Source organism: Spinacia oleracea, chromosome 6 (assembly GCF_020520425.1).
Source record: "Spinacia oleracea cultivar Varoflay chromosome 6, BTI_SOV_V1, whole genome shotgun sequence".
Taxonomy (NCBI): domain Eukaryota; kingdom Viridiplantae; phylum Streptophyta; class Magnoliopsida; order Caryophyllales; family Amaranthaceae; genus Spinacia; species Spinacia oleracea.
In genome coordinates this window covers 27,642,830-27,655,479 of record NC_079492.1, presented here as the reverse complement: position 1 = coordinate 27,655,479, position 12,650 = coordinate 27,642,830, and the positions used below count along the sequence as shown (strand labels likewise).

The 12,650-nt window shown below is 33.5% G+C and overlaps 1 protein-coding gene across 1 annotated transcript; it reads right to left on the bottom strand.

Moving 5' to 3' along the window:
- Positions 1–7,902: 7,902 nt before the first annotated feature.
- On the bottom strand, positions 7,903–8,789 carry LOC110778387 (glutaredoxin-C9-like). Its single transcript, XM_021982943.2, has one exon. It carries the CDS (start codon positions 8,659–8,661, stop codon positions 8,203–8,205), a length of 459 nt encoding a protein of 152 aa, XP_021838635.2. The 5' UTR covers positions 8,662–8,789; the 3' UTR covers positions 7,903–8,202.
- Between the last annotated feature and the right edge of the window lie 3,861 nt (positions 8,790–12,650).

The window sequence follows — 12,650 nt, the reverse complement described above, 5'->3', positions numbered from 1 at the left end:
TAATAGTTTGACTGTAAGTTGTAGGTTTCTTCCTTATAGTGACCTGAACTCCATGTTTCTTCACTATCTAATAGAAGAATCTCATAGTTTCAGTGACTTGAACTCTATGCCTACTTGGGTATAGAACATCAAACAATAGAATATCAATAGCCACTTGAAAGTCCTTTGAATATTCTGTTCTCCTTGAAGCACTTGTAAAGTCTTCTAAGAGATGTCTATTCTTTAAAGCCACTTCTAAAGTCCTTAAAGAATAAGTTTGGATTTTCTGAAGCACTTCGAAAAGCCTCCGGAATGTCCGTTTATGTTTGTTGTTCGCCTCGAAGCCTTTCGAGGTCTATTTTCTCCTACTTGTCATTTTGGAAAAGAATCTCCAAAAGGACATTATTTCGAGCAAACAAACATCATGTTCTCAAAAATTCGTGGTAGAAACAATACCCTTGTGTCTCATTTGAATAAATCACAATGAAACATATATCTATACTTGGGCCTTAGTTTGTCGAATAACAAACACTAAGCTCCCACTGAGTTTAGGAACTCTGTTAGATGTATTTTGAAAAGATATTCTGAAATTACTTTTCAATAGCTTTGACGAATTTGGTTTAGTTTGGTGGTAGTTGAACATTTTGTTTTAGAAATTATAGGAAAAGTTTTTATGATTCATCATTGATCGAATCAAGTACTAATTGACTTCAATCATTCCAACGTAGATATTTCATAACTTATGGAGCTCGATCGTGAAATTACAACGCACAATCATTGATGGTCATATTTGGTCTTGAAGTAATCATCGTCATGATCTAACCTAGATCTTTATGATTTCTTGCCAAGTGGATTTTATACTTCTGAATCTTTGAACTAGCCAAACAGATTCAAATTTATATCACTCAAATTCAGGTGAAATAATAAAGTCATAAAATCTTTCTTTAGCTTTGAACTCTATTTTCATATCTTTTGTTATTTTCAACAAGTAAGACTAGCTTGTCTTGAATTGATCTAGAAATCAATCAACTTTCAAAAGTCCATCAAAATAGAGCTTATGAATGTTAACTTGTTGATATGGTCTAAGAAACAATGCCAAAGATTAGTGGAACTCAAGTCAAGGGGTTGATTTGAACCTAGTAAAGTTTTTATTGTTAAAGAGTTGTTTGTTTTAATCACGCATATTGACTCATCCCGTAAATGACCATTTCATTCAAACAAACATTGTTTTTGTTCTTCTGAATGTGAGTCTTTCTGTGTTTGAAAACAGAAATTTAGGTATGCTGATTGTGGAACAAAATAACCATTAAGTTCCAGCCTTTGAAAGGACTTAAAACAAACTAGATGACCCTACAACTAATGTAGCATTATATTGCCATGCTTCATTTCCCACTTGTAGGTCATTAGTGTATCCTAGCTTCCATTGTTTGAGTTATTACCGAAGCAAGAACCTCAAGCGGTATATGATACCAAGGAAGTTTGATTGCTAGGTCACTTCTCTTTAAACATAAACTTATAGGTAGAAACGAAATCGTAAATTTCTTTCATTTGTTCCTTATTTTCCTATTTCTTGTACCCTTTCTTATAGTCTTAAGAATTGAATTCTTTAGTGTTGACTTTTATACATTGTTTAGACATGTCCAATGTCACTCCAAAAAAGTTCTTACCATTTTAATTTATGTTGAATATTTTGTTTCAACTAGATGATCTTACCTGAAGCTTCTAAAGATCTCTAAGCATCGATCTATTCGAATGTCTAGGGACTAGACTCATTCGAGAATTAAATGGACAAAGATTTTAGGTTGTTAACCATTGGTAAAGCTGAGCGTTTAAACTCAATGCTTTATGATCTCAAAACTACATTGTATTTTGAATTCACAAGCACCAATCGGTTTGCCATTCGGCTTTGAAAACAACCATAAAAGTCGCTAAAAGAAACGTACATTTTAATTTGCTCACATCTCTCATTTCCGTGAATCGTTCTTGGATTCACTACCAATCGAGGAAATTTACTGTTACCTTTCTAAAAGGATTTATTGCAGTGCAAGATATTTAATTATAAACAATAATTAAAACATTCATTGAAGCATGCAAAGTCTAAACATTTATCATGAATAATAACTTGAAAATTAAAGCAATCAAGCAATTTAAACAAGTTATTAGCATTTTATTCGATTTTATTGTTCCAACAGGTGCGAATAAAATGATTCCAAGACCCTAAAACCGTTGAAGAATTAACCACATTATTTATTTTGACTCAATTCTAAAATCTTTTAGGTAAGCAAAAGCCTTTTGCTAATAGTCTAGAAACTACTCTTGGTTGACAGGTACGTCTAAGAACTTATTAGGTAAACCTATCGATTTTGCCACGACATAAAAGGACTCCTTACTTATATCGTTGAGTTTCACCAAAACTAACATGTACTCACAATTATTTGTGTACCTTACCCCTTTAGTATCGATAAGTAACACCTCGCTATGGCGGAAAACTATTACTAAGATCGATGTAAAGGATATCCAAGTAAGTGTTACTTTGGCATGGCACCTTTTAACTCAATTTTTAAGTTTGGAACTTAAGGCTCTTACTATGTTGGTTAGATTTTAAGTGAACTAAAATCCTTAATCATGCAACATAATCAAGTTTTGATCTCATGCATATTTAAGACATATTTAAAAGCAATAAATAACTTAAAGCATGCATAAGATAAATGTGATCTAGTATGGCCCGACTTCATCTTGAAGCTTCAACTTCAAAGTCCGTCTTGAAAATCTCCGTGGGAGGCGCCGTTTTCTTCAAATAGGATAAGCTATAATTAAACTAATTACAACTATTTGATGGTACGCAGACCATATTTGAATTGAAAAACAAATTTGGTACTTAAGACCAATTACATTCAAATTAATGGTACGCAGACCATATTTTCTATCCTATTTGGGCCATACTAGTCACTTCATAACCTGCAAAACAGTACATATACAATATATATACCATTCATCCATTCATTATCATGAATGGCCCACATAATTGGTTAGTAAAACACATTGTATGCATCACATAAATATTTGCAGCAATTAATTAAGGGCACCAATAATCTACCAATTATTCAGTCCTTATTAATTCTAATCAAGTCGTTTAACCTTAAAGGATTTTTAGACCCAATCAAGAGTTTATGACTAAAATTGCTCCCACTCAAACCAATAAATTCATATGCTTTACTAATTTTAAACATAAAAATGTATTTCTAGTCTAACCGGAAACATACAAATTTAATTAAAATTTAAAGCTCATATAAATTTATAATTGAATCCATTTTATTTATTTTATTTTCAGTTGAATTAAATGAATTTAAATTAATTCAAGGTTTAATTTTAGTAAAATAATTAGTATAAATAGAATTTATAATAATTATAATATTCAAAATTAAAATCCAAGAAAACAATTTAAATTTATTAATTTTAAAATTAATTAAAATTACTCGAACTGAAAATCTCAAATTAAAATTTAAAACGATTTAATCGTAACACAAGGTACGCACATCACCACGCAACGCACAACCATAGGCCACACGCACACGCAGCCATCGCTGGCCACGATGCGCGCAGCCTCTGTGCTGTGTCGCGTCTGCTGTTGCTCACCCTCGCAAGGCACTGCACGCCAGCCAGCGCTCGCTGCACGTGGGCCAGCGCTCGCTGCACCCGGGCCAGCGCTCGCTGCACGCGGGCCAGCGCTCGCTGCACGCGGGCCAGTGCTCGCTGCACGCGGGCCAGCGCTCGCTGCACGCGGGCCAGCGCTCGCTGCGCGCGGCAGTACGCTCTGTGGCGCAGCTCGCTAGCTGCCCACACGCGACTGCTTGCTTGCCTTGCCCCTCGCCCTCGCCCATCGCATAGCACACACGGCCAACTCCTTTGCTTCGCGCGCGCGCCACGCTTTGTTGCTCGCTGCATTCGTACCGCACGGGCGACGAGCTCCCTTGCTCGGCGTCGCGTGTCCGCACTATACAACACCCCTTAAGGGTAACACGTAGCTTCCACTGCTTTGTGCGTGCAACATTCATGAGCGTTTTGCATAAAAATAAAACTTTTATTTCCAAAATTAATGACAAATTAATAAATCATATTAATTTCATAATTTTAGGACGAAAAATCGAAAATTTATTAATCAATTAATTTCCGATTATCATGGATTCAATCCTAGGTCATAAAAATTAAAAATTTAACATAAATTAACAATTTTTATGGTGGATTTTAATCATTGGTACCTAATTGAATTATTAAGTAATCATGAAAATCAAATCAATTCTAAATTATTCGAATTTCAACAAATTAATCATAATTACAAATTAGGTTGTATAATTAACAAGTCTAGGCATTCATAATTGTTAAACATATACAGTAGGTCAATAAAAAACTCAAGATTTATCAACAAGAATCGCAAATACTTAATTTAACATCTTAAATTTACAAACTTTTGCGTTCGAAAAACTAAAACCTCCGAAAAGTCATAGTTAGGCTTCAAAATTTTAGAATGCCTTTTACATGCGGAATTGACACAAAAATCACTCGATTTGGATGAGTAACGAAGAAACTGCCGAAAAACTGCGTACATATAATTAAATAAACGCAATTTGCAATTAATTACGAAAATTAATCACCCCTTTAATTCTTTGCAAATTTGTAAAATTTAACCATGTTCATGCAATTTAGATTATGAAAATAATAAGAGGCTCGTGATACCACTGTTAGGTTATGATACATATGAACAAACATAAATCATGAGGAAACATAATTTACACATAATCATATAGCATAATTCAGATGCATACACTTTGTAGCGTGCCCTCCCTAGCTGCGCCCGAACCGAACAAGAAGAAGTCTTTAGGACTCCAAGTGTCGTCCCTCCGTAGATAGTCCACAACACGTCCGGATCCGCCTTAAGCTTGACCAACTAGAATCGCCCTTAAGGTTACTAGGATTTTCGGTTATTTGGGTTGCAAGTGTTTGGCTGATTTTTGCTTGAAAATCTTACCTTTTTGAATACTTCAAATCTCGATATAAATTGTGAACCCAGACCACATATTTATAGGGGTATGGAAATAGAATTGGAATCCTACTAGGATACGAATTAATTAAATTAGAATCCTAGTAGAACTCTTATTTAATTAATTTATCTTTTAGGATTAGGAATTTAATCATATATCGAATCCCGATAGCTTTAGGATTCGTATAGCACACACACGAGCATCGCACGATCACCGCACACTCGCGCAGGCCTTGCGGCCCACGCTGAGCGCACAGCGCCTAAGCCCATGCTTGCTGCCTGTGTCCGCGCGCGCGCCCAAGGCCTTGGCTGGGCCTGGCCTTGCGCTGGGCCTGGTCGAGGCTTGGCGTGTGTTGTTGATGCGTGTGGCTTGCTGGGCGATGGCCTGGCTTCGTGCTGGGCCTTCGTCTAGCGAGCCTCGTCCGATGCTAATTCGTACGATACGCTTCCGATTAAATTCCCGATTCCGGAATTCATTTCCGATACGAACAATATTTAATATTTCAAATTCCAGAATTAATTTCCGTCTCGAACAAATATTTAATATTTCCGTTTCCGGAATTATTTTCCGATTCCGATAATATTTCCGATTCTGACAATATTTCCGTTTCCGGCAATATTTCCGATTCCGGCAATATTTCCATTTCCGATAATATTTTCCGATACGTACCATGTTTTCCGTTTCCGGCAACATCTACGACTTGGATAATATTTATATTTCCGATACGATCCAAATTTCCATTTCCGGCAATATCATCGTTTCCGGAGTATTCATTTCTTGCTTGTGACGATCTTAGCTCCCACTGAAACCAAGATCCGTCGATTCCGAATATCCATAGATGGAGTATTTAATACCATTAAATACTTGATCCGTTTACGTACTATTTGTGTGATCCTACGGGTTCAGTCAAGAGTAAGCTGTGGATTAATATAATTAATTCCACTTGAACTGAAGCGGCCTCTAGCTAGGCATTCAGCTCACTTGATCTCACTGAATTATTAACTTGTTAATTAACACTGAACCGCATTTATTAGACTTAACATTATATGCATACTTGGACCAAGGGCATTATTTCCTTGAGTACATTCGAGATTATTAATTACGCAATAGATTTAAGGGATAAATAATTCAATTAAAAATTTATAAAAAAGATGGTCAAATAATAATTTTTAAATATCCGTGCGTGTACGGGACCTAATCTAGTTTATCTATTAAATTTTTGTCTCTTAATATAAAAATAATCAAAATATGTTAAAAATTACAAAAGCGGAATAAAATTAGGGGGTTTTTATTCGACGTCCTCAATCGCTAAAAACGCCCGCGTATTTATGGTGAAAGGACGTTTTTACCCTTTTAAAGAAAATTACCCCCCATCTCCATTCACCCTTCCCCTTCACGTTTTTTAAACTTTTTTTTGAATCGAAATTAATGTATAAACAAATAAAAATTTCAAACTACAATTTTTAAATAAATACTTCTAACAATTTTATTTTATTTCAATTATATTAATTATGAAATTCAGTAATTATTCAATTCTTTTTTTTGGCAACACTTTTTAAAATATTCGAAATTAAAAACGAAATAATAAACTATTTTTTATTCGTTTTTATCTAGCACGAAAAAAATGAATTAAAAAAAAATTAATTCATTTTTTTTAAAACACAAGGGCCGCCCGGAATTGGCGGCCCGGACCATGGTTGGTCCACCCGGAATTGGCGGCACGGGCCATGGTTGGTCCACCCGGAATTGGCGGCCCGAACCATGGTTGGTCCACCCGGAATTGGCAGCACTGACCATGGTTGGTCCACCCGGAATTGGCGGCCCGAACCATGGTTGGTCCACCCGGAATTGGCGGCCCAGCCATGGTTCGGGCCGCCAATTCCGGGTAGACCAACCATGGTTCGAGTCGCCAATTCCAGGTGGACCAACCATAGTCCGGGCCGCCAATTCCGGGCGGCTCTTGTGTTTTTTAAAAAAAATGATTTTTTTTTCTCGTCAGGTAAAAATGAATGTAATAATAAAAAAAAATTATTTTATTATTTCGTTTTTTCTTTCGGATATTTAAAAAAGTGTCCCCAAAAAAGAATTGAATAAATACTGAATTTCTTAATTAAAATAATTAATATAATTGAAAACAAAATTGTTAGAATTTCTTGTTTAAAAAGTGTATTTGTTTATATATTAATTTCGATTAAAAAAAGTTTAAAAATGTGAAGGGGAAGGGTGAAGGGGGGATAATTTTCTTTAAAAGGGTAAAATTGTCCTTTTACTATAAATACGAGGGCGTTTTTAGCGATTGAGGACGTCGAATAGCGATACACTAAAATTATCCTGATGAATAATTGTCACTGAAAACGTGCAATACATTTTGATCAATTAATCGAACAAAGATTAATTTTACCATTTCCATCGTGGATTTTCTTTTTACAGCATAATTGAGATCGCAGTAAAAAAAATAATTATACAAAGGGTGGACCTCGTCAACGCTTACCGATCTAATCCAGAAATATAAATGACACGTGGACAACGACATGAAAACTCAAAACTCCCACTCGTATTTCATTTTATGATATCATCTCAATCCATTGATGATGACATTACTAATTTGACGAACATGCACAGAAACAGGATAACTTGATTAAACAAACAACACAACAAAACCATCCTTATTTTTCCACGTCATTGAATCATTTATTTATTTTTGGTGCCATTAAACCAGCAACTCAATATTACAAATTCAAATAAAATTGAGCTTCGAATCTACAACCTATCCTAGACAGATTTTCTATTTTAATCAATAAATTAATACTTTTAAAACCAAATTCATTTAATAAGCACCATCATTTCCTTATGGTCTACTTACATGAAACATGAACAAATAATATACAACTAATCAACATTGTATTAAAATTAAAACTATTAAAAGTGACCATAACAACAATAATATACTCTACCACTTGTAAAATTTCTCATACGTACAAGATTTATATACTCTCCTCTAATTCAAAATATTGTCCCCCTTGCTTATAATCTCCGGAGAAAAAAAAGACAAACATTTTTGAAGAATTAAAGGGAAGCATACCGTGAAGATATTTTCTCTACTAGAATTAATTGTCACGCTGAAAAAATAATCCAAACAAAAAAAATACGAAAAAATAACTAAATTGGAATGGAGGGAGTACAATTATAGCCATAACGCGCCGGCTTGTTTGAGAATAGGCACCAATTCACCGGAAAGATGAGTAGCCATAACCTTTTCAAGGCCACCAAAAAGCTCCCCACCCACAAAAACCAAAGGAAATTGCAAGTTGTTGTTGTTGTTGTTGTTGACATTATTAACATTTTTTGTGAAAGAAGTAAGCAAAAGAGACTCATCATTAGCATGAGTATCAATCTCAAACACAGGAGGATTAACTCCTAACCCAAGCAACAATTTCCTTACCACATGACACATACAACAACCTCGCTTTCCGAACACGATCACTGGGTTCTCCTTCACCAAAACCTCCATCGTCGTAATCGTATTACTATTATTATCAACATTACCATTACCATTACCATTATTATTAGAAGCGGCAACACTAGAGGGAGGTACCGGCCTGGCCGGTACCTCCCATCTCTTATATGGCAATGCCTCTTGCATACTATCACAATTTATGTGTAAGAATATATGTGTAAGAATGAACTTTGTATGGAATAATATAATTCAAGTTTGAAAAAAAAAAGAGGAAAATAGTGGAGAATGAAATAGGGGAGTTTGGTTGGTGGGAAAGAGTGGAACTTATATTGAGGAGAGAGGATGAGTTGGACGTCAACTATGGGGTTAAAAGGGTGGGGGTAAGAGTGACGACATAAATTGCGTCACCTTCACTGTGAGTGGGTCGTGGATTTCGTCATAATTTGCTGGAATATTATGGAATGACGTAGGCATTGACGATGATCTTCTATTTATCCATAATTAAAAGCCAAATTCTATCATGTTATGGACTAGATTTTGTTGGTAATTATATTATCATGCTACTTGGTCATTAACTTGCTTTAATATACTAATCTTAATTAATATATGACTATCAAGTTTGCGTATTAATTAGTATTTTCTTTTCTAAGATTTAGTGTATAAAGATTGAGTTAGTTGAAGTCTAATGATCTGGCCATGAGAAAAGTTACGTTGTTTGGGTTGAGATGTTGGATTCACCTTTAATAAAAATGTCTGAATTTATCTTATTTGAACTTATTTCATGACTAATAAGTCGGATAAGCAAAATTTAGATAATGGTTACCTAGATACAACTTGCAAACAAAAACAAGTTTAATAAATAAGTTCAGATAAGTGTAAATTATGCGAACATGATGCATTTTGAATAATTTTTTTTTCACAGTTAGATATGTTTTCCCAAGGAGTTGAATTTTATTTTTCCATAATTTTTTTTGGTGATGGCGTCTTTTGTTTCATGTTAGCTTGTTTTGGATGTATTTCGTAAATTTAAAATCCTAATCGACATGACATCATAGAGACATTTTAGACAGGTTACATAACATTTTAAGTTAATGTATAAAATCTTGTATATTCTAACATGACATTCGAGATTGATACATAAACCGTTGCAAAAAAAAAAACCTACTCTAAATCATAAAATATTTCCTACTTCATGACATACTTTTGTTGAAATAATTTTATACAAAGTGTGACACCGAAATATGACGTGTATATAATTCATCAAATTCCATTAATCACAAAAATAGTAAAAACATTAATGGAATCATTATTGCCGTGGGAGTACATACACATACAATGAACACCATCCTCTTTTAAGTTAGCAAGTTATTAAAACACCATTGACTATTTTATCTCTAAAATTCCAAAGTTCGAAAAGGAGACACGTAAATGCAATTCTACACAAATACATAAAGTAATAAAATATGGATTAATGATAAAATTGCAAGTTTTGTTCCCATTGTTTGAAGTGAATTATGCTTACTTGTTTGGGAGTGGGAGATACCGATGATGATCCAACGCGGCACACATGGGTTTCCGCCGACCATTATCACTAGCCAAGAAACACCCAACCAAAAAACTACTCCTACCATCTACTGTGTATTACTCTAAAACATATTACATGCATTCGGGTGTACGGTACATCATCTCTCATTTTCTTCTTACATATAAGGAAAATATGTGATGGAGAACATCAATCGGTGTAAAAATACAATTGGATGTAATATGTACCCAAATGTACCTAAACTTTTGCTATTACTCCCTCCTATCCTTTTTATTCTCGAGTTCATTGTATTATATCGTATTCTTTTCTCGGTCCTTCTAATTTCCTCCATTCTTAAAGATTGTCCTATATTATACTTCATACTTTGATCATCTGTTTTTATTTACATGACATAATTATTTAGTCACGTTTATTAATGCAGGATTTCAAACATTAACATTTTCAACGATAGAAAAGAAAAAATTATAAAAAAAATAATATTTTAAAAATAGTTATTGAGACGAATCTTACTAGACCCCACATAACTATGTTTTTCTTTAAGTATAAATAACAAAAGAAAGTCAAAAACGTTTTTGTGAATAACGTCTAAAATTCAATTTGTGTCATATATATAAATAAAAAATGGAGGAAATATTATTTTGAATTGAATTTCGATTTAGCATACATGAATAGAATATCAAATGTTTTAAAATTTCCACGCCTATAATATTAAACATTACTCCCTCTGTCACTTAATACTCGACCTGTTTTGACCGGACACGTTTTTCAATGCACAACTTTGACCACCAATTTCTTTCAATACATATTATAAAAACTTATAAAAATATTAATATTTTGAAAATATATATTAAGATGAAGCCAACAATATATTATATAGTAACATTTATTTTCATATACTATAAATAAAATAGGGTCAAAGTGATAGTGCAAAAAGTCAAAACAGGTCAAGTATTAAGGGACGGAGATAATACATAATACTTCGTAAATTTTTTGTAAGTCGGTGTTTTAAAACGGTAAAAATCAAATGGAAAGAATTTTTAAAAGAATTGAGAGACTACCAGTTTACAACACCACACAAACAATGTTACTTTCCACATACATTAAATTTCCACTAAAGTTTCACAAGAATAATGGTGCAGTAAGGTAAAAATGTTTGTCCTTTTGTGGGTCATGGACCCCATTCGACACAAGTTAAAATGATTTTAGTATAAGGTGTCCGACTATTGTTGGTTTTGGTAATTTTGTGGACCGACTATACCTTATCTTATTGGTTCCTCGAGTTTAGACTTTAGACTAACATCTTCACAAGGGTATAAATATACCACTTCTGTTTTAAAATCATCTGTACATTTATTTTTCATTTTAATCAGTTTCTTAAAATTCTTTACACTATCTTTTATGCTATTTTTATACATAAAATATTACTAGATTACCCTTTTTATCTTACAATATTTATAACACTATAAGAAATTGACCATTAACGACGAGAAATTCCGTCGTTAAAGGCCAATAATCGTTGATTAATGACGGGATTTTTTGTCGCGAACCCGTCATAAAAGGGGCCGTCGTTAATGTAAAATCTCGTCGTTAATCCGTCATAAAAGACATTTGCGACGGTTGTTCCTGTCTTAATTTGTTTGGTTGTTAGCCCCGTCACGAAAGGCTTTTGTGACGAGATTTTTAACCCGTCGGAATTAGGTTGTCATTAAAGATACAAATTCTTGTAGTGCAATTTTTCACTCATTTTCCCTTATTTTATTTATTTGTTCTTACATTCACCCACTTTTTCTACAAATTTCTCTTACTTTATCCATATATTATTACCTCCGTTCCGCAATATATACATCGTTTCTCATTTGGGCACTATCCATCAACCAACTTTGACAATCATTCTTTCACATTGTGTAAAAATAAATATAGTCAAATGAGATCTTGTTAAATATGTATAATGCGAGGATTCCAAATATCATGTTTTTATAATATATTTTTATTTACACGCAATTAGAAATATTAATGTTCAAAGAAGCGTGTTAGAATACGTGAAAAAAGAGTAACCATAAAGATCTTGATTATATTCAACCGACTTTTTTAGTTTTATCTTAATACTTGTGCAAATACTAACCGAAAAGATCTTAATAAAACAGAAGTAGTATATTATTTGTTAACAATTGAGAAGTGATTAATCCATGTCTAACCGTAGGCAAAATGCTCATATCCATCTAACACAAAAGAAATGAAATGAAATAAAAAAAGTAAAGGAGTATATTGTTGTACTGTTCTCGCTTGTATAAATATTGTCATTATTGCATTAAAATATGTCACACCCACGCAAAAAAAGGAAAGGAAAGGAAATAGAAAAACTAAGGGGACAACTTAATTAAATGATGGGAAAAAGTGTTGCCATATATATTGTCCACAATTATATAAAAGTGGTCACTGTTGTATTAAATACTGTCATTATTGCCGATATTTTAGTACTTTGTTTGACTTTTGAACATATTATTCGAAAATACCATTTTACCTTTGAGTATTCGAAAATACTTTGTTTAACTCCTCGTTCATTGTTACTCCATCCGTCTCTTTTTGTTCTTTATGTTTTCCCTTTTGGGTGTCCCAAAATATTTTTTATATT

Excerpts from the sequence above, each read along its gene's own strand:
- LOC110778387 (XM_021982943.2), bottom strand. The coding sequence starts at position 8,661 with ATGCAAGAGGCATTGCCATATAAGAGATGGGAGGTACCGGCCAGGCCG.